General features: G+C 44.5%; 1 protein-coding gene across 3 annotated transcripts in view; it reads right to left on the bottom strand.

The window, feature by feature from the left end:
- URB2 (URB2 ribosome biogenesis homolog) overlaps window positions 1–26,100 on the bottom strand; it is a 141,219-nt gene that overhangs the window by 91,275 nt on the left and 23,844 nt on the right. The window contains exon 10 of one of the 3 annotated variants that reach the window (XM_087863108.1): window positions 22,088–23,608. The exons of the other annotated variants lie outside the window; for them this stretch is intronic. Coding sequence (XP_087719234.1) covers window positions 23,411–23,608 — 198 coding nt within the window. The 3' untranslated portion in view covers window positions 22,088–23,410. Of the gene's footprint in view, window positions 1–22,087; window positions 23,609–26,100 lie in introns of those variants that run through there. 3 annotated transcript variants of the gene reach the window in all.

The raw sequence follows: 26,100 nt of genomic DNA, 5'->3' as shown, positions 1-26,100 counted from the left end.
CAAAAGAATGTCTATACATGTGAGAAAGGCAGGATTTGGGACTCCTGAGTATAATTAAGATATGGGAGATAGTATCAAGGAGTCATGATATAAACATGATTGCAACCAAAAAATAGAAGACTAATTTTTTATATACTGCTAGGAGAAACAAACAAACAAACAAACAAACAAACAAACAAACAACTATGTAACCGAATAGGATCTGGAAAATAAGGGATCAGAGATGAAAAAATTTTAATTTGTCAGGGTTGCCTGAGTGGCTGAGTTGTTTGGGCATATTATTCTTTATTTCGGCTCAGGTCATAGTCTCAGGGTTGTGAGATCAAGCCCTGCATCAGGCTCTGCACTGGGCATGGAGCCTGACTAAGATTGTCTCTCTCCCTCTCTTTCTGCCCCTCCAACCCTCCGTACGCATGCATGTTCTTTCTAAAAAAAATTTTTTTAATTTTTTAAAATTTTTCTGAATTACTATACTGTACACTTGAAACTAATATAACACTGTATGTTAACTATACTGGAATTAAATAAAATAAGGAATAATAAATAAATAACCAGGTTTTTAAAGTATATACTTGATGAAAAAATATTCACCATCTAATGGTAAATAAAAATTGAGATTACAGATGGTATTTTCCTTAAATTAAAACTATACATATCTGGAAGGAAAAATCTCAAATTATAAAAGAAATAATTTCTAAATACTAAAAAAAAATAAAGAATTTTTAATATTTCTGATTCCCTTACTAATAAGAAAGTAAGCTCCACGAAGGAAGAGATTTTTTTTCTGTTTGGATGGATGGATGGATGGATGCATGGATGCATGGATGGATGGATGGATAGATGAAGGACAGACAATTCTTTCATTCATTTATTCATGCATGGAAGAATTTGTCCATGTTAATCCAGCATGATCCAGGAGAAAGAATCATTGAATCTGTTAAACAGAGGGCTTCTGGTCACCAGAATGACATCTGCTATTTTGGGACAGAGATGGTTTACCCAGCTTTACCATGGCTCAGTTCAGTTAATAAACATTGATTGACTATCTACTATTGAATAGTTCTCAAATGAGATGTCAAGACTCATGGGTGTTCATTATGATACAGATCAGCTGGCTGTGGTTAAACCAAAAATAAGTGTCCTCATCAGCACAGGACTGTGTTCTCTCTCACACATACATCTAGACCGCATTGGGGCTCTCTCCACAAAGTTACTCCAGGAACAGTCTGCGTGCTAGTCAGGTTAGATTAAGTTATGCTGCAGGAACACCGCCCTGAAATCTCAATGGCTTAATTATTAAACATTTTTCTGGTTCTTTCCCCCTGCTCACGGAGCAGCTGCTACGGGCCTGACTGTTCTCTGGAAAGCTACTTCAGGCAGTGGTGCAAGGATCTAGATTGAATCAATGTTTTTGTCAAACACAAGGCCAAGGCAAGGCCCACGGCTGATAAAGCAAGAGCTCTTTTTCTGATTTAGACAGTTTACTACTTAAATGGACAGTGAGGAAGTAGGGCCAAAGGTGCCCCCTTCCTGAGGTCCTCGCCACAGAGCCTGAAAGGATGAACCCTCAAACTGGAGGCCAGGTGACTGCAACGCAATGTTGTGGGACAACACCAACTCCCAGTGGTGGAGCCACCAACTGCAAATGCCAACCAAGTGCTTTTACAGTCTGCAGCTTCATTCCAAGGGGCTGCGGCAGGAAGCACCACCACTCAGAACCCCAGAAGCAATGGGAAACTGCCTCACAATCTAGGAAGGGAGAGAGGGAGGCTTGGGCATGGGTCTGGGAGGGCTCCACACAAGCCCCCCATCCTTTTGTATTCCAGAAGGATCCAAGACATGCCAGCAGGACAGATTCACTGCATGCCAAGCCTCATGTGGAGCTGTTCCCTACACCTGCAACCCCACCATCTCCACCTGTACCAGAGAAGAACACCGACTGGAAAGTTGTGTGTGCTTTCAGCCCAGAAGTGAGTCTATGTCACAACTGAACATGGCTCTGCTGAACTGCCTAGGAAAGTGGGGGGCATGAGGCTATCCAGTGAGCTGTGACAAACGTCTGCTGTAGCAGGTGTGGCACTCAAGGTACAGGATCCAGGCTCTTCCCCCAGTCATCGACCATCCCCAGGGCATCGGTCTTGTCTACATGGCCAGGTTGGCTGCACTGTAGGCAGCAGGAAAAAGAATCTATTTCCCTTCCTTTTAAGGGAATGACCCTGAAGATGCACAACTACTTTGGCTCATGGCCCACCAGCCACATGGCCACACAAGGTAGCCTAGGAAGTGTAGCCTTTCTCTTCAGAGATCACATACCTGGTGAAACTGTCAGTGTGGAAGGGAGGACAGATATGGGGGCAGAGAGCAGAACCATTCACAGCTGTGTTGGGATCGTTTGTAAGGTATTTTCTGGGTACTCTGGCTCCAGTAAAAGTTAAAACACTGATGTTTATGAAGGATTTTTTTTTTCACAATTTTCAAATTGTATATCCCTCTCGTTGTCTTTCATTTTGACATGATTCTGAGTGAGGAACAAGGCACAGAGCTGCCATATTGGGATAAATGAGCAGAGCTTTGGTGGACCCATGAACTTCACCAGGGAAGTTTGCCACAGCAGGTGAAGGAGGTCGGAGAAATGCACAGAAACACTCTACAGTTAGGTGGACAGAGGGTGCACCAGCCTGGGTACAGGCTCAGAGTCATGGATTAAAAAGCCATGTGTGAGACCTGCAAGCAGATTGGCATTGGCAGCATTTAAAGCACAGAGGAATGGCATGGAAAGAGCTATGTGAAATAATCCTTTATGGCCATGCAGCCTTTTTTATACAAATAATATCCTTATCCAGCAAACCCCAGATGATAGCCAGCTTTCCAAGGACTCTGAAACTGGGTAAGAGCTCAGTGTCTTCCTTAATAGATCAAATCTAGTAGTCACTGTCAATGGATCCTGCCCATTGTAAATCTCTTTCAAGTTTGGTAGTCATGACATTATGAGTTAGATCTGAGAACCTAGTTAATGCTGGGTCCACTGATACAGTGAAGTTTCTGAAACTGCTAAGTGAAGGCACATCACCAGAACATAGGAATCCTGTTATGGGCCTGCCCAGTACAGGTAGCCAGCCAGCACCACCTTAGCATTTCTGTCAAGGGCGTGCATGTTTCATGACAACAGAAGGTTAGCCTGACAATGTGTGGTCTCGTGGCTTGAATGTGCATATTTACACCAGAATGACTACCTGCCAACTAAAAGGTGCAGCATGATAGCAGGCATGTCCATACAGCTATGTATTTGAGACAGGAGGTGCTACTGAAGTCACCAAGAATCACAGAAACTCTTAGGGCCATTAAGCACAGAAATCCCCAAATGCCTTTTCCCTAGCACTCAAAAATAAGACCACCAGTATTTCTGATTTCACATCTCTGGTTTGAGATTCACATATAAGGGAAGGAAGGGGGGGCGAATCTCCTGCCAACATCTACAATGGAAATAAAATAATAAAACTTCGCAAAAAACCCAAATCAGAAATACATTTTAAATATAATCAAAGGTACATAGTGCCCTGCCTATCAATTTTCTTAAGTGATCTTTTCGTGTTCAGTGGAAATTACAGACGTAGCTATTCTCGATAAATGTGTAATTTGGATGGAGAAAAGCCCAGAGCTGGCATAAAATTCATCTCTATCAGTTGGTGTTTAGATGTTTCTAAAAAGAAATAGAGCAGAAACAATTTCGAAGCTCCCAGAAAGTGAGCTGTTTCAAAAAGGTAGCAAATAAAAATGAAACACCTGCAAAACCCACAGAGAAACATCTGTAGCATCAAAAGCTCCCAGACACCTGGGGTGGGGGCGGGGGACAGTTTGATCCCAGTAGGATTGTGTCCACTTTAGGGAACCAAAGAGTCTTTCTTTTTTCTGTGTTAAAATATCCTTCATTGCTTAGAGCTAGGGATAGAAACTCAAGTTGAATGACCCAAGGGCAAGGATCACAAAGAGAACAAGGGTTAAGAGGGTCAAGACTTTCTTCAATTTCATTACATATGTTATTATTGTTGGTGCTCTTATAAACCCCAACATCTATTCTTTTAAGAGTGGCTTCAGTGTCTGCAGTGAAAACCCACCAAACACCTTCCCCATGCAATGTGACCTCTCAAAATAAGTGTCCTGGAGTTAAGATGGCGGAGGAATAGGGGACCCCTTTTTCAGCCGGTCCCCTGAGTCGAGCTGGATAGGTACCAGACCAGCCTATATAACCACGGAATCAGCCTGAGACGCAGGATGATGCATCTGGATCTCTACAAATGAACATCTCCAGCGCTGAGTATTGAGGTACCAAGAGGGGAGCTGTAAACCGTGCACGGATATCGGAAGATAAACGGAAGGGGGAGGGAGCCGCCGCGTTTGGGCGCCGGGAAGCGGCAGCCACCTGCACGGGGGAGCGGGCGGACACACAGAGGGCACCCTCGAGAGAGCGGACTGAGACCGGTGAGCCGTGAATGCGCGCGCCACCAGGCATCTCCCGGAACACCGGAATCCCGGTGTGCTCACGGGATCCAGACTGAGACCGGGAACTCCCGGAGCGCGCGCGGGGCGGCTGGCGGCTGGCGGGCCACCTGCACGGGGGAGCGGGCGGACTCGCGGTCGGCACCCGCGAAACAGCAGACTGAGACCCTGAACCGGGTGCGCGCGCCACCAGGCTTCTCACGAAACTCCGGAATCGAGGTGTGCTCACCGGGCATAGACTGAGACGGGGAGACCCGGGAGCGCGCGGGGCGGCCGGTGGCTGGCGGCATTAGAAACACAAAGGACAGAGACGCAGCCTGTGGCTGGCGGCATTAGAAACACAAAGGACAGAGACGCGCCGGCCCTGGAAGTGAGGGCAGGGTCGCCGAGTTGGTGCGCACATCCCGGGACGGCCTCAGGGTTGAGCAGCACCAACAGTAACAGAGTTAAAGTGGCCAGAACATCAGTGGAGAACGGGCCGCAATCCCTCTGTTCTGTGACAATGCAGCCTCTGCTGCTCTGACCCTCAGAAGAGGCATAGCCGGCCGCCAGGGAAAGCCGCCAGAGAACAAAAGCCTGGAAATACCGGCTCAGAGAGTGCCCATCCCCATCCTCCCTCGCAGGGGACACGGAGACTCTAACCAAACAGGGTTGCCTGAGTATCGGCGCGGCAGGCCCCTCCCCCAGAAGGCAGAAGGCAGGCTGAAAAATCAAGAAGCCCACAACCCGGGCGCCTGGGTGGCGCAGTCATTGAGCGCCTGTCTCCGGCTTAGGGCGTGATCCCGGCGTTCCGGAAAGGAGTCCCTCATCGGGCTCCTCCGCTGGGAGCCTGCTTCTTCCTCTCTCACTCCCCTGCTTCTGTTTCGTTCTTGCTGACTGTCTGTTTCCCTCTCTCAGATAAGTAAATAAATAAAATCTTTAAAGAAGAAGCCCACATCTCTAAGATCCCTATAAAACAAGGGGCACGGCCTGGGACCCAGTCAATAATTTTGGGCTCTGGAAAGCCCGCAACCTCTCTTCATCAGAATGACAAGAAGGAGAAGCCCCCCCGGGCAAAGAAAAGACAGTGAATCAGTGGCCTCTGCCACAGAAGTAACGGATATGGATGTAACCAAATTATCAGAAATGGAATTCAGAGTAACAATGGTCAAGATAATGAGTAGACTTGAAAAAAGTATTCAGGAAAATATTACTGAGAATATACAATCCCTAAGGGCGGAAATGAGAGCGAATTTGACAGAAATTAAAAATTCTATGAGCCAAATGCAGGCAAAACTAGAGGCTCTGACGGCCAGGGTCACGGAAGCGGAGGAAAGGGTTAGTGAATTGGAGGATGGGTTAATAGAGGAAAAAATAAAAATAGAAGATGGTCTTAAAAAAATCCACGCCCACGAATGTTGGCTACGGGAGATTACTGACTCAACGAAACGATCCAATGTTAGAATCATCGGCATCCCCGAGGGGGTGGAGAAAAACAGAGGTCTAGAAGAGATATTTGAACAAATTGTAGCTGAAAACTTCCCTAATCTAGCAAGGGAAACAAAAATTCGTGTCCAAGAGGCAGAGAGGACCCCTCCCAAGCTCAACCATGACAGACCTACACCACGTCACGTCATAGTGCAATTCGCAAATATGAGATCCAAGGATACAGTATTGAAAGCGGCCAGGGCAAAGAAATTTCTCACGTACCAAGGCAAAGGCATCAGAATTACATCAGACCTGTCTACACAGACCTGGAATGAGAGAAAGGGTTGGGGGAGCATTTTTAAAGCTCTTTCAGAGAAAAACATGCAGCCAAGGATCCTTTATCCAGCAAGGCTGTCATTCAGAATTGATGGAGAAATAAAGACATTTCAGAATCGACAGTCACTAGCCAATTTCGTAACCACGAAACCAGCCCTACAGGAGGTATTACGGGGGGTTCTATAAAAGTAAAAAGGCCCCAAGAGTGATACAAAACAGAAAGTCACAGCCAATACAAACAAAGACTTTACTGACAACATGGCAGAATTAAAAGCATATCTCTCAGTACTCAGCCTGAACATTAATGGTTTAAATTCTGGTTTCAAACGCCACAGGGTTGCAGATTGGATAAAAAGAAATGACCCATCCATTTGCTGTCTACAAGAGACTCATTTCGAACCCAAAGATGCATTCAGACTGAGAGTAAGGGGATGGAGTACCATCTTTCACGCAAATGGACCTCAAAAGAAAGTTGGGGTAGCAATTCTCATATCAGATAAATTGGATTTTAAACTACAGACTATAGTTAGAGATGCAGAAGGGCACTATATTATTCTTAAAGGAAGTATTCAACAAGTGGATATGACAATTATAAATATATATGCCCCCAACAGGGGAGCAGCAAGATACACAAGCCAACTCTTAACCAGAATAAAGAGACATATAGATAAAAATACATTAATAGTAGGGGACCTCAACACTCCACTCTCAGAAATAGACAGAACACCCTGGCAAAAACTAAGCAAAGAATCAAAGGCTTTGAATGCCATACTCGACGAGTTCGACCTCTTAGATATATATAGAACACTGCACCCCAGAACCAAAGAATACTCATTCTATTCTAATGCCCATGGAACATTTTCAAGAATAGACCATGTTCTGGGACACAAAACAGGTCTCAACCGATACCAAAAGATTGAAATTATCCCCTGCATATTCTCAGACCACAACGCTCTGAAATTGGAACTCAACCACAAGGAAAAATTTGGAAGAAACTCAAACACTTGGAGACTAAGAACCATCCTGCTCAGGAATGACTCGATAAACCAGGAAATCAAAAATCAAATTAAACAATTTATGGAGACCAATGAGAATGAAAATACAACAGTCCAAAACCTATGGGATACTGCAAAGGCAGTCCTAAGGGGGAAATACATAGCCATCCAAGCCTCACTCAAAAGAATAGAAAAATCTAAAATGCAGTTTTTATATTCTCACCTCAAGAAGCTGGAACAGCAACAGAGGGACAGGCCTAATCCACGCACGAGGAAGCAGTTGACCAAAATTAAAGCTGAAATCAATCAAGCAGAAACCAGAAGTACAGTAGAGCAGATCAACAGGACTAGAAGCTGGTTCTTGGAGAGAATCAATAAAATTGACAGACCACTGGCAAGACTTATCCAAAAGAAAAAAGAAAGGACCCAGATTATTAAAATTATGAATGAAAAAGGAGAGGTCACGACGAACACCATTGAAATTGGAAGGATTATTAGAAATTTTTATCAACAGCTATATGCCAATAAACTAAGCAATCTGGAAGAGATGGAATCCTTCCTCGAAACCTATAAACTACCAAGATTGAAACCGGAAGAAATTGATTTCTTAAACAGGCCAATTAATTATGAAGAAATTGAGTCAGTGATAAACAACCTTCCAAATAACAAAACTCCAGGCCCGGACGGTTTTCCTGGGGAATTCTACCAAACATTCAAAGAAGAAATAATACCTATTCTCCTAAAGCTATTTCAAAAAATAGAAACAGAAGGAAAGCTACCAAACTCATTCTATGAGGCCAATATTACCTTGATCCCCAAACCAGGCAAAGACCCCCTCAAAAAGGAGAATTACAGACCGATTTCCCTAATGAATATGGACGCCAAAATCCTCAACAAGATACTTGCTAATAGAATCCAACAGTTCATTAAAAGGATTATCCACCACGATCAAGTGGGATTCATACCTGGGATGTAAGCGTGGTTCAATATTCGCAAATCAATCAGCGTGATACATCATATCAACAAGAAAAGACTCAAGAACCATATGATCCTCTCAATCGATGCCGAAAAAGCATTTGACAAAATACAGCATCCTTTCCTGATTAAAACCCTTCAGAGTGTAGGAATAGAAGGTACATTTCTCAATCTCATAAAAGCCATCTATGAAAAGCCTACTGCAAATATTATTCTCAATGGGGAAAAGCTGGAAGCCTTTCCCTTAAGATCAGGAACACGACAAGGATGCCCACTCTCGCCACTATTATTCAACATAGTACTAGAAGTCCTTGCAACAGCAATCAGACAACAAAAAGGGATCAAAGGTATTCAAATCGGCAAAGAAGAAGTCAAAATGTCTCTCTTCGCAGACGACATGATACTCTATATGGAAAACCCCAAAGAAGCCACTCCCAAACTATTAGAAGTTATAGAGCAATTCAGTAACGTGGCGGGATACAAAATCAATGCTCAGAAATCAGTCGCATTTCTGTACACGAATAACGAGAACGAAGAAAGAGAAATCAGGGAATCCATCCCATTTACAATAGCACCAAAAACCATACGTTACCTTGGAATTAACTTAACCAGAGACGTAAAGGACCTTTATTCTAGAAACTATAAATCACTCTTAAAAGACATTGAGGAAGACATAAAAAGATGGAAAGATATTCCATGCTCATGGATCGGAAGAATTAACATAGTTAAAATGTCCATGCTACCCAGAGCAATCTACACTTTCAATGCTATCCCGATCAAAATACCGAGAACGTTTTTCAAAGAACTGGAACAAATAGTCCTTAAATTTGTATGGAACCAGAAAAGACCCCGAATCTCCAAGGAACTGTTGAAAAGGAAAAACAAAGCTGGGGGCATCACAATGCCGGATTTCGAGCTGTACTACAAAGCTGTGATCACAAAGACAGCATGGTACTGGCACAAAAACAGACACATAGACCAATGGAACAGAATAGAGAGCCCAAAAATGGACCCTCGGCTCTTTGGGCAACTAATATTTGATAAAGCAGGATAAAACATCCGGTGGGAAAAAGACAGTCTCTTCAATAAATGGTGCTGGGAAAATTGGACAGCTACATGCAAGAGAATGAAACTTGACCACTATCTCACACCATACACAAAAATAAACTCCAAATGGATGAAAGACCTCGATGTGAGACAGGAATCCATCAAAATTCTAGAGGAGAACATAGGCAGCAACCTCTACGACATCGGCCAAAGCAACCTTTTTCATGACACATCCCCAAAGGCAAGAGAAACAAAAGATAAAATGAATTTATGGGACTTCATCAAGATTAAAAGTTTCTGCACATCCAAGGAAACAGTCAGAAAAACTAAGAGGCAGCCCACGGAATGGGAGAAGATATTTGCAAATGACACTACAGATAAAGGACTGGTATCCAAGATCTACAAAGAACTTCTCAAACTCAATACACGAGAAACAAATAAACAAATCAAAAAATGGGCAGAAGATATGAACAGACACTTTTCCAATGAAGACATACAAATGGCTAACAGACACATGAAAAAATGTTCAAAATCATTAGCCATCAAGGAAATTCAAATCAAAACCACACTGAGATACCACCTTACGCCAGTTAGAATGGCAAAAATAGACAAGGCAAGAAACAACAATTGTTGGAGAGGATGTGGAGAAAGGGGATCCCTCCTACATTGTTGGTGGGAATGCAAGTTGGTACAGCCACTCTGGAAAACCGTGTGGAGGTCCCTTAAAAAGTTAAAAATTGAGCTACCCTATGATCCAGCCATTGCACTACTGGGTGTTTACCCCAAAGATACAGACGTAGTGAAGAGAAGGGCCATATGCACCCCAATGTTCATAGCAGCAATGTCCACAATAGCTAAATCGTGGAAGGAGCCGAGATGCCCTGCAACAGATGACTGGATTAAGAAGTTGTGGTCCATATATACAATGGAATATTACTCAGCTATCAGAAAGAACGAGTTCTCAACATTTGCTACAACATGGACGGCACTGGAGGAGATAATGCTAAGTGAAATAAGTCAAGCAGAGAAAGACAACTATCATATGATTTCTCTCATCTATGGAACATAAGAACTAGAATGATCAGTAGGGGAAGAAAGGGATAAAGAAAGGGGGGGGTAATCAGAAGGGGGAATGAAACATGAGAGACTATGGACTATGAGAAACAAACTGAGGGCTACAGAGGGGAGGGGGGTGGGGGAATGGGATAGACCGGAGATGGGTAGTAAGGAGGGCACATATTGCATGGTGCACTGGGTGTTATACACAACTAATGAATCATCGAGCCTTACATCGAAAACCGGGGATGTACTGTATGGTGACTAACATAATATAATAAAAAATCATTATTAATAAAAAAAAAAAAATAATAAGTGTCCTTCTCCTTTTGTCACTCTGTCCCAAGAGAATGGGATGATCTTGTCTGATCACCTAGAGTTTCTCAAACCTTGACATCTTAAAACATCAGCATCCCCATTTCCCATGAAATATCCATAGGAACTATATCTAATAATAAACCCCTCTCAGATATCTGCATGGTTCTCAACAAATACAGAACTTGTCCCCCCACCATCTAGTTCTTGTTTGTCTTTAATAGTAACAGCTTTGAAGAATGCCTCTTAGGACTTTTTCTTTCCTTCATGGCACTGACTTTTTTTTTTTTTTTTTTAAAGATTTTATTTATTTATTTAACAGAGATAGAGACAGCCAGCAAGAGAGGGAACACAGCAGGGAGAGTGGGAGAGGAAGAAGCAGGCTCACAGTGGAGGAGCCTGATGTGGGGCTCGATCCCATAACGCCGGGATCACGCCCTGAGCCGAAGGCAGACGCTTAACCGCTGTGCCACCCAGGCGCCCCCATGGCACTGACTTTTTGAAGAGTTTTACAGAGTGCCTCAAAGATAGATGTCTCTCCATTCCTTAACTTTCTGAAAGTTCAGTCTAGAGCAATGCTGTCCGAAAGAAATATGATGTGTGCCAAATATGTAATTTAAAAATTTTAGTAGCCACATTTTTAAAACTTTAAAACAGGTGAAGTTAGTTTTAATAACATAGTTTATTTAACTCACTATATCTAAAAACTTATCATTTTCACACTTAATCAGTATTTTAAAAGTTATCGATGAAACATTTTACATTCTTTCTTCATAGTAAATCTTTTAAATGTGGAACACATTTTAAACGTAGAACATGTGTCAGTAGGGACTAGTCCCATTTCAAGTGCTCATAGGGCTAGCTAATGGCTACCATGTTGGATAGCACAGGTCTAGATGCTTGATGAGATTACAGGTAAAAATTTTGGTGGTAATTATCTGAGCGATGGTGTGTGAGCAGACCACTACTTAATGATATTATGTTTATTGTTAACATGGCCAGATCTCTCTCTGATACAGATACCTTCCTCCCTCTTTGTCCTCAGTAAGTAATCCATGAGGTGATACTTTGACATCATACAAATTTCCTTCTTGGGACAACTGCAAATTTCAATGTAGACTGGACATTAGATGACTTTACGGAATTATTTTGATTTTTCTTAGGTATGATAAGGACATTGCAACAATGTAGGATAATGTCCTTATTACTAGGAAGAGGAATGAAACATGTTGTTTGCAAATTATTTTCACTGTATTAGCAAAATGTTATATATATGCATATATGTGCAGATATAGATAAATGAATATGTTCAAAAAGATAATGCAAATATGTCAAATATTTACAATTTTTAAAAATCTAGGTACAAAGTATATGGGTATCTATCATGCTATATTTTCACTCTTCCTATAATTTTGAATTTTTTTTACAATAAAAAGCTGAGGGCAAAATTTTTGAACTAATAAATAATAGCACTTATTTTCTTCCAAGGACTGTACAAAAAAGTGTTAAAAGTCTTTCATACATTATCACATTTAATCCCTGAAACAACCATAGGAGGTAGGTGCTATATCATCTGACTTTTCCTGACAGAGAAAACAAGGAAGAGAGGTTAGCGGATTTGCACAAAGTTACACAGAGTTTAATGAATAACAAGACTGAATTGAGTATGTGTGACTTGGAATCCAAGTTTTGAATCACAAAAGTATATTGCCCCCTCAGCATTCAAAAGAAAGAATCATAGTTCAGGAAAGTCCTTTTTCTAGGTCTTTCCAACCTCCATCTTTATTGTATTTTCTTAAGAGATTTTATTCATTTATTTGAGAGAAAGAGTGAGCAAGAGAGAGAGAGGGAGAGCTAGCACGGACAGGGGGAGAGGAGGCCCCAGGGATGACCTGAGCCGAAGGCAGACGCTTAACTGACTGAGCCCCTCCATCTTTATTCTAAAGACCCACAAGCAGTGGGATGTGAACCCAAAGAAACTATAATCTTGACTCAGGACCCTGCTGACGAGGTCACCCACCATGACTGCAGCAAGGGCGCTGACCTACTCCCAGGATCAGACCCACTGCATCTTCTCACTTATGCAACAAGCCTTTGGTCAGTTTAATGTCTCCAGTAACTATGATGATTTTCTCCAACCACCCACAGGCAAAGGGCCAAAAACAATCACTTCAAATACTACTGGCAAGGTTGGATTTCCACTCACTCCTCTCTAATGGGTTACAGAATAGCGATGATGGGAACTATAAGTTACTATGTATTGAACACTCCCTGTGTGCCAGACACTGTTCTGAGTGCTCTTCCCAAAGACCTAATTCTCCTAACAACTCTGTGAGGTACGTTCTGGAAGGAAAATGAGGCACAGCAGTCGTAGGTACTAAGTACAGCCTGGATAACGTAATTCCAGAGCACATACTTCTCACCACTGCAGGGCAAGATGGTAGGTGGCCTCCCCAGAGTTTGTTACACTGGAACAGGGAGGAGAGCAGGACTGGCCCTGAGCACCTTGGTGGCAGCCACTGCACCACACTGCCCTCTGGGAAAGGGACAGGAGGGTTGGCAGAGAGAGCATTCCCACCTGCTGAATTCCTTCTATGTGCTATATTGGGTGAAGCCTTTCAAAATTCATTACCTTGTTCAAAGTACACGACCACTCTAGGGGTAATTAATAATTCTCTCCATTTCGCAGATGAGAAAACAGAAGTCAGTAAATTAAGTCACTGCCCCAGAGTCTCATAGTTAAGAAGTGGTTCCTGCCATATAGTAAAAGTTAACAAATGTTTGCTAAATGAAAGCAAAAATAGTTTCATGAGATAAAAAATAAAAATACAATATAATAAAAAATCATTAAAAAAAATAAAAATAATAAAAATAAAAATACAGACTGTCATACATGCCATAAGCTAAATGTAGCTGCTTGTCAAAAGGAAGACTATGGCTTAGTGCCTGAGGGTCCCATGTCATAACAGAGGCAGCCCTGACACTGTGGCATGCTGGGAGTAAGCTAAGGGAAGCAATGGGAAAGAAAGGGAAAGAAGCTAGGACCAAATCCTCACATCCAAGAACAAGAATCTGGAACAAAACCTCGGGGCAGGTGGGGAGGAAACGGGCCCCAGGAGCAGTGACTGTTCATGAGATATCTGAGCCGTACTTCAAGGTGCCCAGGCTGGGGCATAGGGTCAAGTGGCATGGGAGACCCATGGTCACTGTGGAAAAGCAGGTGAACAGAACTCCCCTGGAGCTGAGAAAAAAAGGTGCCTGCTCTGGGTGGACACAGGATCCTGGGTACAGGCTCTGCGAACAGAAGTCAGGTCAGATTCCAGCCCTGACTCGTTCCTTCAGCCAGGAACTTTTGGGCATTGTGCAAACTGTACACACAAGCCAGGAAATTAACGAGGTTAGTCAAAGAATCTGTATCAGACACCTCTTTGTCCCACCACAGAGCTCTGTGTAGATTTCCAACTCTGGGAATTTTGAACTCTTGCAGACACAGCCTAGCCTCCTACGTCACTGCTTCCCTTGATGGAGGCCTCCTCCTCACCCCCTACCTGATGCCCACGCAATGCAGAGGCAGGCCAGAGGCCAAGACAGGAACATGCCCTCCTATTAGCTCTCTCTCCTCTGCTTCATGGCTTGTATCCTCACTCCTCCTCCCTGAGACTGGACTCCGTAAGAAAATGAGATCACACACATCCTCTGTCTCACAGTCTGCTTTCTGGGGAGCCCAGGCTAAGACAGAGTAAGTGGAAGCCACAGACCCTCTCCTCAGAAAACTTCACATATGAACTAAGGCATGAGGGCTCAGTGGCTTTGGGCACCCCTGAAGGTCAGCTTAAGAATGTGACCTTAAGGGGTGCCTGGGTGGCTTAGTCAGTTAAGCATCTGCCTTTGGCTCAGGTTATGATCTCCTTGGTCATAGGATGGAGCCCCGTATTGAGCCCCGCATCGGGCCCCGAGCTCAGCAGGGAGTCTTCTTCTCCCTCTCCCTCCGCCCTGCTCATGCATGCTCTCTCTCTAATAAATAAAATCTTTAAAAAAAAAAAAAAAGAATGTGACCTTAAGGAGAAAAGGTAGAGGTTATGGTTTCTAAATTAAAGCACATTTTCTCTTTCTTATCCTTGGACACATTCCAGGACTTCTGACTCCGGGAAAACTCAGGAGTTGGTCATGGAGACGGGAGCTCAACATAGCACTCAGCAGCCTCAAAACATTCACCAGAAGCTAAAACCAAGCAGCGGTGAAGCAGCTGTCAAAAATTACCAAACAACTGGATGAGGGTTTAAAATGGATTTTGAGGTTGGACAGCATGTTTCTCCCCCACTGCTCCAGCTCTCAACCAGTATCCCAATCTCAGCATACATAGTCTTTTTCCCAAAATACCCTGTATGTTTTAGCAAGAAGCATCAAAATTGTTCAGTAAGGTAAAAAGTTCATTACAAAACCTTCCATAGTCCAGAATCCCACAGGCAGAAAGAGCCATTCACCCAGATCAGTTCCTGCAGCCCTGCATGAAGCAACCTGAATCACCACACATGCTCCCCCAACTCCTGTACAGGGAAGGAAAATGCCATGGGGTTTTGAAGGGATTTCTGTAAGTCACCTCCAACCCAGGTATCCTGAAACGAGAAACACTTGCCCTTCTGGAGACTTTGAAAGGAAATTTTACAGTTCTTCCTCCTCTTCTCTAAGGAGGGAAGGGGAAGCCCCCTGGCCACATGCCTACATCTGCGATGACTATGCATTTTAGGGGCTAGAGGAAACCATTAGCAACCTCTGAATGCACAGCTAATGCAACAGTCTTGGACATGCATGCTAATCATTTTGACAACCTGTCAGCTGAAAACCAACAGGGGCATCTAAATGCCACCTAGAGAATCCTGAGAGACCAGTAGGCCTTTAGGTCCGTCCTGTGCCCCTGCTCCATGCAAGGGCACGGCGGACAGAGGGGATGGCTGCTTTAAAGGCACTCCAGGTCCTCTGAATATTTCCGCCTCTCTTCAGGGCTCCTCTTGCAGAGGGAGCCACCGGTTCCTGCATTTCCAGGACCCCAACGCCAGAGCCAGCTGCAGGACATGTTGCCAGGAGCCTCATCAGACCATCAAATCTGGCGGAACTGTCTTCCGCCTGCTCTCAAATCTGACTGATGACCAAAACGAGGTGTCTAGCAAACAGCTTCCAAAAACCTCAGCCTCTGGGACTTAAAGCAGCCCTCCTGACATGTGCTGGATTAGGGATGATGCATCTGGAAATTGTGACATCCAGGAAACTAAAAACAAAGCAAAATGAAACATGCTGCTAGTGCCACATTTCCCCACTTACTGCAATGGAAGCTGTGGGCGTTAAGTGGAATGACGACACAATTCAGTGTCAAGCTTCAGTAACACCCCCTGCAGTAAACAGTGGCCTCTGCAGATTCCGGCCATGAGGCTGCACACAGGGGATGCAAAACCTCACTGGCCCCTTCACTTGTTCTTTCAAATATTTATTCTACAAAGAGGCATCCGTTGACATTTATAGAGGCGGGAGGGTGGAGCCCGGTTTCAAACTGCTCAGCTGAAAACCCAGAGTTCCCAGGGGGTCTTCATTTAACAAATATGAACTGAACACCTACTATGTGCCAAGCACTGTTCTGGTGGGTGCTAAGATATGGCAATGAACAGCACAAACAACCCAGGTTCATGTGGATCTTAACTTCTAATGGGAGCGAGGACACCAGACAAGTTTAATAAATACGTAGTAAATTGGGAAGTAATAGTCATAATAATTAGCAGTAGTAGTAATAATAGGAAAAAGTAATAAAGCAGGGAAAGGGGATAGGATGGTCAAAGCAGGGAGGGTGGGACTTTAGACTGGGTTTCTAGGGAAGGCTTCACAGAGAGACTTTTGAGTGAAGCTGTGAAAGAAAAGGAGACCCTGGTAGCCCAGCAGAGCCAGGGAGGGAGGGGAAGGCAGGACAGGGGAGAAAGGGAAGGCAGAGCCAGGGAAGTGGGGGGCAGGGGGTGGGTAGGAGGTGGTAAGGGAGGGGAGAGAAGGCAGATCAGAGAGGGAGAACAAGGGAGGGAGGACACAGCAGGCTGTGCCAGGTGACCCAGTTTTTCAACTATGGTAGTCCTTTCATCTGTTCAAAATACTGATGTTCTGCATTGGTTTTTGTTTTGGAAAATCATTCACTGCTAAAAAGAGTAGGGGTGGGGGAAGCTTGAAAACCCACATACAGTACAAAGGCTTTGGAATAAGACAGTGCTGGGTTCGATTCTCAGGTTGGTCACTTGTGGCCTGAGTTTCCTAGAGCTCTCACTTCTCACTCTCTGTGCGACCAGCATGGGAAGACTTGGAGAAGGAGCAATTGGCCTAGGGTTTGGAACTTACCAGAGCACAGTGGATGGTTTCCCAGTTCCTACTATGGTTTAGGCTGCACTTGAGGGAAGCTTGGACATGGGACCTGCCTTTGAGGAACTCACCAGCCAGTAAGCAAGGTGAGATGATGAGTACAAAGGCAGCATCAGGCCGAGGTGAGCTGGAGTGTTTATCTCCAGAAGCCATTATTTTCAGCTACAGGGACCAGGAGAAGGCAACCCCAGAATGAGGCCTGCAAGCAAGGGCAGCTTTTTGACACAGGATATGAATCAGGGAGGACACTGCGGGTGGAGGGGACAGCACATACAAGGTGCTGGTTTAACAAGCAGCGGCGCCTGGGTGGCACAGTGGTTAAGCATCTGCCTTCGGCTGCGGGCGTGATCCCGGCGTTGTGGGACCTCCTACCCACCCCCTGCCCCCCACTTCCTCCTCCGCTATGAGCCTGCTTCTTCCTCTCCCACTCCCCCTGCTTGTGTTCCCTCTCTCGCTGGCTGTCTCTATCTCTGTCGAATAAATAAATAAAATCTTTTTTTAAAAAAACAAAAAAACAAGCAGGATGTGTTTGAGAGATGACAGAGAGACCACCTTGGTCAAGGTTCCTCCTCGACAGCTGGGAAGATCATACATGGAGTGTAGTCTGATCAGAGAGAGCTTCTAGTGCTGGGATAAAGGGTCTGTTTTTAGAAGACAAAGGGTCCTTGAAGATTTTCAAGCAAGGCGGAGCTACAATCATTAAGGCAATTTAGAACAATACATGGGATGACTGGAGGCAGCAAGAGAAAGGAGGAAAGATGGGCGCTGGTGCAGCAACACAGATGCTGGTAATGAGAGCTCAAACCAAAGGAGTTAGACAAGAGTCTGGAGGACCCAGTGTGAGAAATCCACTCTGTCCTCTCAGACTGTCAACTCCAGAAACAAATCAGGGTCGTTCAGTGTAGAAACTGGGCAATTTGATTACATCGAAAACCGGGGATGTACTGTATGGTGACTAACATAATATAATAAAAAATCATTATTAAAATAAAAAAAAAAAGAAGAAAAAAAGAAACTGGGCAATTTGAGAGAATCTTGCACAGAGGCAAATGGCGATATCAGAGGAATGGAAGGGGGTGGGGGTGGGGGTGGGGAGAAGGTCAAGAGAGAACTGCCAAGGACTGATCCTGGGGGACGCGAGCATTTCAGGGTGGGAGAGAAAAAGGAGGCAGTGGAGGTAAGAAAGCATCAGAGATATGGGAGTCCCTAGAAATAGAAGAGTCAGAGAAGCCAGTGGTGGGTCCAACAAACCAGAGGTGCCTCAAGACAAACAAGATCAAGGACCAACCAAACAGCCATGATGTTGGGTGGTTAAAATTGATCCAATTACCTTTCAGAGGGCAGTTTCAATGGGGAGGATTACAAGAGAAAAGGGTGGCAAGGTACGAACAACAAACGTAAGCTACCCCTTCAATCAGGTTGGCAGTCAAGACTGATTTGGGAGGATCACAGGAATAATATTCAAACTTTTTAGATGAAGGTATTCTGTGTCTATAAACAGAGAGGAAACGGACAGAGATTCAAGAGACAGAAGGGATATGGTGAGAAGACTAGAAGAAAACTGGCTCATGTCATCTGTGATAAAAGTTCAAAGAGGGCTTAGAAGGAATGCCAGCACACGCTGCATGGCCAATATTGGACATTGAACGCTGTAGGCATCCACACCCATGCACACGAGAGCAATCACCTCAGTCTTTAAAAGTGGCCAGTTGGTAAAAATGAGTGTGGCCATGTCCTCCACCGTGAGGTTGGCACGTCCCTGCGCTTTTCTGTGGCTTCCCTCAGGACTCTTCCCGAGGGCTTAGTGCCAATGTGGCATCTGGCCGGGCATTCCTGTAGGATCTTCCGTGGTCCCATTTTTCTGAGTGTGTCTCTCATCCCACACACCATGTGAGCCTGGTCCCACTGCGTGTGGCATGGTCGGCACTGAGTCACTTCCCTCAGTCCTTCTAGGTGATGAAAACCCTTTCCCGCTCATGTCAGTTGTGTCCATTAGGGAGCATCTTACGGACCTCTTTCTCCTGTCCATAAATTTATGTTCTACACTCAACCAGAACTTCGTACTAAAACCACTACAATAAACTAATCACCACTAACTCATAATGTCTCAAAGCTATTTTGCCTCATGGATGCTTCTTTCCCTGATTAAAAAAAAAGTATTCTCCTCCAAACAAGTGGACCCAGCTGAGGAAATAGCAGGATTTTGTGCAGAATCATCACGAGGATCCTATTACCCTCTCTAGCAAGAGAGAGCTTATCCCTCTGGAGTAGGGGTGGGGGTGACACACAGGATAACCAGGGGCATCTCCAGAGCGTGACAAAGTGACAACAAAGGAGGGAGATGCTAGATGCCGGGAAGGGAACAAGGGCACGATGGGCACAGTGGCCACAGGGAATAAGGGAGTGACAACAGGGCAGACTGAGACAAGGGGGTACAGAGGGGGAGGGGTCGCTGGCTCCTCAGAGAGACTGATGGGTGAAGGAGAGCACAGGTGGAGACCTGGAAATAGGAGGCCTGAGTGTCAGAAGGGTCTTCACTGTGGATACTGAGGCTACAAAGGACACCAGGAGGAAACAACAGGGGAGAGTGGGGACAGAGGAGAGAGCTGGGAGCCGCAGGCATAGGCACAACGGGCCGGCCAGAGAGCCCGGCGCAGAAGCTGCTGATGCGGATGGCAGCACAGTGTCCCGCACAACACCACGGGGATGAAAGATCCCTCGGGCCCCCTGGCCCAGGCGACAGAAGTCACACCCATGAGAGAGACAACAGTCACCCACAGGCTGAGAGGAAAGGAAGAAGTGGAAAAGTAAAAGAGAGCGAGACTTGAGCACCTCAGAAAGGAGAGGGGAATGAAGAAGAGAAAGGGAGAATGTTGAGAAGACCCAACAGGGAACGAAGAATCAAACCCAGAGGACTGCTGCCTCTGCAGTGGATTTTATGAGACTCAAAGCATGAAGATGGGAGCTTCTTAGACAAGAGACAGGGCTGTAGCCTGGCACATGAGCAATCAATCAGAATAATCTCTGTGAGCTCTTTGGAATGTTCCACCTGAACCCTTCCAGGTCCATACCTGCCCTCCTTGACGTCTTGTGTTCTTAAGCCTTTCAATCCTTCCACAGCATCGGGCAGTTTCCACAAAGAAGCAGTGAGGGTGTAACAAGAAAGGAAGGGAGATCAGGTGGAAGGTCCACATTTTAAGAAGCTGAAGAGGAAGACAGGCTCTGAAGACCTACCCACTGGGTCCATGGGTGGTGGTCAAGGTCAAGGCTGGGAAGGGGGCAAGTCTGCAGTCTGTGTCTCCTCTGGGGCCACTTGAGGTGCTACCATCCAGCACCTCCACGGTGGCTCCTGCAAAGTCCCATCCCAGGTACAGCCACCCCACTCCAACCTAGCCTTCTCCCTCCCAACTTACCCCACATCTGCCCCACCCTTCGGGTGCCTTATCTCTGCCCAAACCAGTCTGACAAGTGAATTCAGAGCCGGCCTCCTTAAAAGCCCCTGCCCTTTCATCAGCAGGTCTCAGCTCAAATGTCACCTCCCCAGGATGGCCTCCTCTAGGCCAGCCCCTGCACTTGTTTTCTTTGCTTTGTAACCCTGTGACCACGCCCCAGGATGATCATGCTCATTTGACTGCTGGCTCCTTGTCCATGAAAACTGCCAGAAGGCAGGCTCTATGAAGGCAAGGAGTATGGCCCCAGCACTTGGCAGAATACAGAAAAAGTGATGCCCACTTGTCAAATGAATGTACAGCCGGGCCTTCCAGTGCAGGGGCGTTTGGTGCCACGCAGATCTGATGGGGTCCTGCTCAAGCCATCTTTCACCGTCACCCCAAAAGCCTCCTGCTCTGCCATGCAGAGAGCTAGCCTGGGCTGACTTGCTTTGCCCATGATATCTACTCTAATCAAATAAAAATACACAGCATGGCTGCCCTTACTACCACTAAAAGAAATGTCTCCTCTTCCCCATCAATCAGCAAAATAGAGTCGAAATTATTCTTTCCTGAGGGAGATTTAGAGTTCCCCGAGCAATGATGGTGAGGACAGGGGCCAGCGTTTCTCAGGAACAGGCATACTGCAGAGGCAGCACGTCTGAACTGTGCAGCAAGGCCACAGGGTTGGCAGCCTCCTTTTCCTCGTTCCCCTTCTTCCAGGCAGGGGGCAATTTATATACAGGCGTCTCTGCACTTGCTTCAAAGCAGCGCAGGCAAGGCCTTCAGTTGCGGCCCACAGTGCCACCATGAGGACGCCCGAGGAACCGCTCCGTTGGTCTGCGTTCCATGAACATTCCCAATGCAGCTGAAAACCAGTTACTGCTAATCTCTGGCCTCGGTGAACTCCTGGCAGAAAAAAATAGTTACAACTTCATGAGGGAATTCTGAGACGAGAGACCATCCTGTCTGGGCACTTGACCAAAACGGTAAAACCAAGAACATGGTTTTAATTCCAGCTTTGTTTACAGCCTGTGTCCTTGAAAGGTCACCTGCTTGCTCCAACACACCATCGCCAGGTGTGAACAAGAAATAATGTCATCAACCGCTCTTAGAGTTAAGAGGATTCTTCAGGGAATTGGGCACAGAAACAAAACTTCATCAATACAGCACATTAAGCAAAAAGATGCCAGACCACCTGAATCCACTTTGGGTTACTGGAGCTTAGAAGCCTCTACACACATACCATCTAGACAGAGGGAAGGAAACGGATCAAGCATGTAGCATGCAAAGTAGAACCATCTCCTCAACTCAGTCAGCCGATGCAAGAAACAGAAGCAAATCTTGGGCGTGAAAAATGAGCTATTCCTCTTAGGTAGCCAAAAAAATCCATCTTCTATTGTCTGTTCTAATCATATGTGCTTGAAAAAGTAGGGTAAAAACAAGCCTTTTGCTTAGGTATGATCCTTCAAATAATTTAAGTCTGTATTTCAGAATTCCAACATAAATTCCACAAACATAGTACGTAAGAAAAAAAGCAAATATCCCAATTGAGAAACAGGCTAATATTACATAAGAAACCTAATTACATAAACGTAATTTATACAAGAAATAAAAATATGAAATGAATATGAAAAATGTATAATCTCCAGATAACTAAAGAAATTCAAGACAAAATAACATTTCTCCATCAAGGAAACATAAAATCAAGAAAATCAATTATACTAAAGTTGACTCACTGGTGAGAAAATAAATTAGTACACTTTCTGGAAGATAATTTGGCAGTATTTATATAAATCCTTCAAACTGCATAGGATTTTTTTACAAACTATACAATTATGGGAGTTCATCTTATGGAAGTAAAGACAGAAGGAACGAGTCAGCTGCAAGCACCATGTGCAAAAAGAAGTTTGGAAAGATCCCGATGTCTAACCATGGGACAGTTATTAAATTAAACAGCTGTATCTACTCAATGAACTACTACGCAGCCATTAAAAAGTATGGCAAATGTCTTTAGGGACCCAAATATGTTACTGCAATATTACATAGGAAAAAGCTAGGTAACTAAAACAAAAATGCATTTAAGATCCAATTTGGCAACTATGTATTTACTTACATGTGTATCTAGATAGATAGATAGACAAATGCACAGCAGAGATGGAAACGAGGTACTCAACATGACAGAGGCTGTCCGTGTAGCTGACACTAGGGGTGTTTTGTTAAATTTTTTCCCTTTTATTTTTATTTTCTGAGGTTACTACAATAAAATATACTGCATAAGTAATTAAAAAAGAAGGAGTATTTCTTAGACTGAAAAGAAAAAAAATAATTCCAAAATAAACTTCAGAGAGCTGAAGCAGGAAGAGCAGAGCAGGCAGGATCACGGAGCACTGAAGAGGTGGACCCACCTCACACAGGCCCCCCACCCCCGCCCTGGAGCAGGCACCTCAGCTAACACCGAGTTTCAAAGCTCTAACCATCCCTCACCCCCATCAGAAGGTATACTCTGGGGGAAGGCAGAGCAAGTGACATTTCAAGAACACTGCCCATGTTACTTGGAGAATATAAAAGGCAAAGATATTTAAATGGAATTTAATTATATAGCCATGTACCTAGATAGCAGGGGAGAAGAGACACCAAACCATTGGATGATAGAGACAAGAACTACATTTGGAATGGCCACAAGAGAGATTCAGCAATTTTTTATTAAATTCACCTTATTCTGAGGTCAATTACCAGGATTCTAATTTGCAACACATACTGCTTAAAAAGATACGTTAAAAAATATTCAGTGTGAAAAATACGGCTACAAAATACAATATATATTACATAAACCTAAAAGTGTATTCCACATATCTCAACATCACAAATTAGAACACCTGAAGTCTCTCCTTCACCAGCTCTTTCAGACCAAGAGCCAAAGCCACTCCGCAGAAACGCCAGCAGCACGTCCAGAACACAGCCTCAGACCGTGTATCTTCTCTCTCCTTCGTGTTTCCCCTTGTGGTATCTCACATAATCATTGTACAGCTCCTTAAAGATGTCTCTGACCCCTGGCTGCAGGGAGACCCGCAGGAATTGGACGTCCGGCTCAATGCAGAGGTCCAGGATGAGGTAAATGCCCTCCTGCAGAAGGCCCTTCACCGCCGGATACAAGGTGACCTGTGAAAGGAGGACACGCCCTCTGTGAGAGCAAACACACAGACCAAGCCCTTGGAAGTCCTGACAAGGAGGTTCGAGTTCAGCCTCCAACTTGAGAAAAGACATCCCTTCTAAATTATCATTTTGCACAGAAATAAATATTCATATCTTAAAAGTTTGTATTTTAGGGAAATAAAAGCCAACTCGCACGACAAAAGCTTGGAACAAAACCTCAAAAATCACAGGAGTAGCTTTCCTATTTGGTAAATGATGCCTACCAGGGGAATTTAAAAACTGGAATCTTTAAACTTACAAATCTTATGAGAGTCGCCTGCACATTGTGCCAAATTCTTCACCATAACCAAGCGCACTGGAAGCTGCACTAACATGGGATAACGACATTAGTGTTCACTATGTGACTGGCCCTCCCCACGCCCAGGAAGGCAGGCGGCCAGGCACGCTCCGACGCTCCACAAACGGATCATTGATAGGCCCATATGAGTAATTAGATCACATCATCTCCAAACAAATCAAATGTGATTTATGATTACACTTAATACATCTTTTTTTTTCTATCAATAATAGCTCAATGGGACCTGAATTTCTAACTGCCCCAGAATGGCAGAATCAGTTCTTGAGCCTAGAGATGCCTTTCTTCCCTGAACTTCTGGGTTAACTAAAATCTGGGGCACAGCAGAAGAGCGGGCAGTCTGGCTCAACTTGGCTGTATTGGGTATCGCGCACAAACTTTCAGATCAGAGATTCAGACTACTGTCTAGACAAAAAGGCCGACAGAGCAGGCTCTACTCGCATCTGCCACAACCACTCACACTGCAGCTGAACCTGGCACTGAACCGTCTGAATACCCCAGGACCTGAAACTGAAAGGCAACTGGAAGGTTCTGGCAGACAGGCCTGGGATTCGGCAGATTCTTTATTAATGTCTTAATGGCCTAAAAGAGTTAAAGCCCTCTGCAAACACACAGCTTCTGGGGAGGATACTCGGTACTCCCTCGGAGAAGTCTGATTCACCAAAGCAACCTCTGCGAGGTCTGGGCCTAAAGAGGCAGTTTGTTCCTGTCACTAAAATGGGGCTGTTTTTCAAAGTCACAGTCATTTTCACATGACAGCTCAAAAAATTTCTGACAATCATCTTAAGTTTTACTGTTTAGAGATTAGAACACTCAAGGACTGAAGGTGGAACTGTGATTTCAATGGAAGGCATTAGAGAAAGAAGGAAAAAAAAACAAAAACAAAACAAAAGTCCTGAATCTTACCAGCTGGGTGAGGACACTGTTAAGTTGACTGCTCATTTATTCATCTAATCAGCACTCACTAAACAGATAATTCCACCTCCAAAAGCAAAGAAGGTGAAGTAACTGTCCCAATGACAGAAATGAGAGCTGAAGCCCGCCAGTCGGAGGCCAGGGCCCACGTGCTACACCATTCCCTTATACGAGGGCTCCTTAGTCAAAGGAGGGCGCCGAGCACACAGCCCTGGTGGGTCACAGGAAGGCCAGCAGCATCTGGCCTACACAACCACTGCACATCTTTGTGTTTCAGCCCACTTATTTATAAAAGAAAGGGAAGAAACTCAGTTTCTATGACACTAAGATCACTGACCTATGAATGAAAAGATCTCTAAGTAGCATAAAGGACCTGACGCAGGATAGGCAGTACAAACTATTCACTCCAGGCTGTCAACACAGACAGATGCAAGTTTGATCTATGGATGAAAGAGACCAGTGACCATGATTTCCCCTGACACATCCCCACTGTGACACATGACTGTACAAGGTCTGTAGGAGTCACTGTGTGTCCTGCCTGACACAGTCTCACCAGGTCACTGCCAGACCTTCACCCATACCCACTCCACAGGACTACCAGGGGAATGCAAAGGAGATTCATTTAGCTGTACTCTCTATCCAGCATTTAACTGTCTTTCTGGTCTGGAAAGATTTCCAGGTCTTAGTAGAAGCCTCTAATACATATGGAGTATTTTCTTCATTACTAAGTTAAAAAACAAATGAAAGATTAAAACATGGACTCTTGCCAATGAATTCTGGGATGCTACAGCCTTAGATAATTCCCAAGGCCTTTGGATTTCAAGATTAAAAATTAAAAAATAACCGAGAAGCATAAATTAGACATGAATAATGAAGCCAGGAAACCAGAGACTTTTCATAAAATCAATCTCAGAATAATAATTAGTGACTTAAGGGTTCAAATTATCACCTCCCTTCTTGCCCCTTAGTTAAGTGATATTACTCTCATTTTATTTTTCACTGAAACACAAAATAATGCCAGCTTTTCTTTCATCAAAGGCTTACATATCAATGGCTTGAGTGCCTGTGAAATATCAAGATTCTATAAAAATGCTAAGAAATTCCAAGGAAACCAAACATGAAGCCCATCTCTCATTCAAAGGCTGACTTGAAGGGGGTCCTCACATGTTGCCCCCTCTCCTCCACACACCGTGCCTGGTGAGGACCCTGTGCACACCCGTAGGGTGGG

This window comes from Ursus americanus, chromosome 6 (assembly GCF_024610735.1).
Source record: "Ursus americanus isolate L20-20 chromosome 6, mUrsAme1.1.p, whole genome shotgun sequence".
In the NCBI taxonomy this organism is placed as follows: Eukaryota; Metazoa; Chordata; class Mammalia; order Carnivora; family Ursidae; genus Ursus; species Ursus americanus.
This window is presented reverse-complemented; position numbering and strand designations above follow the sequence as displayed.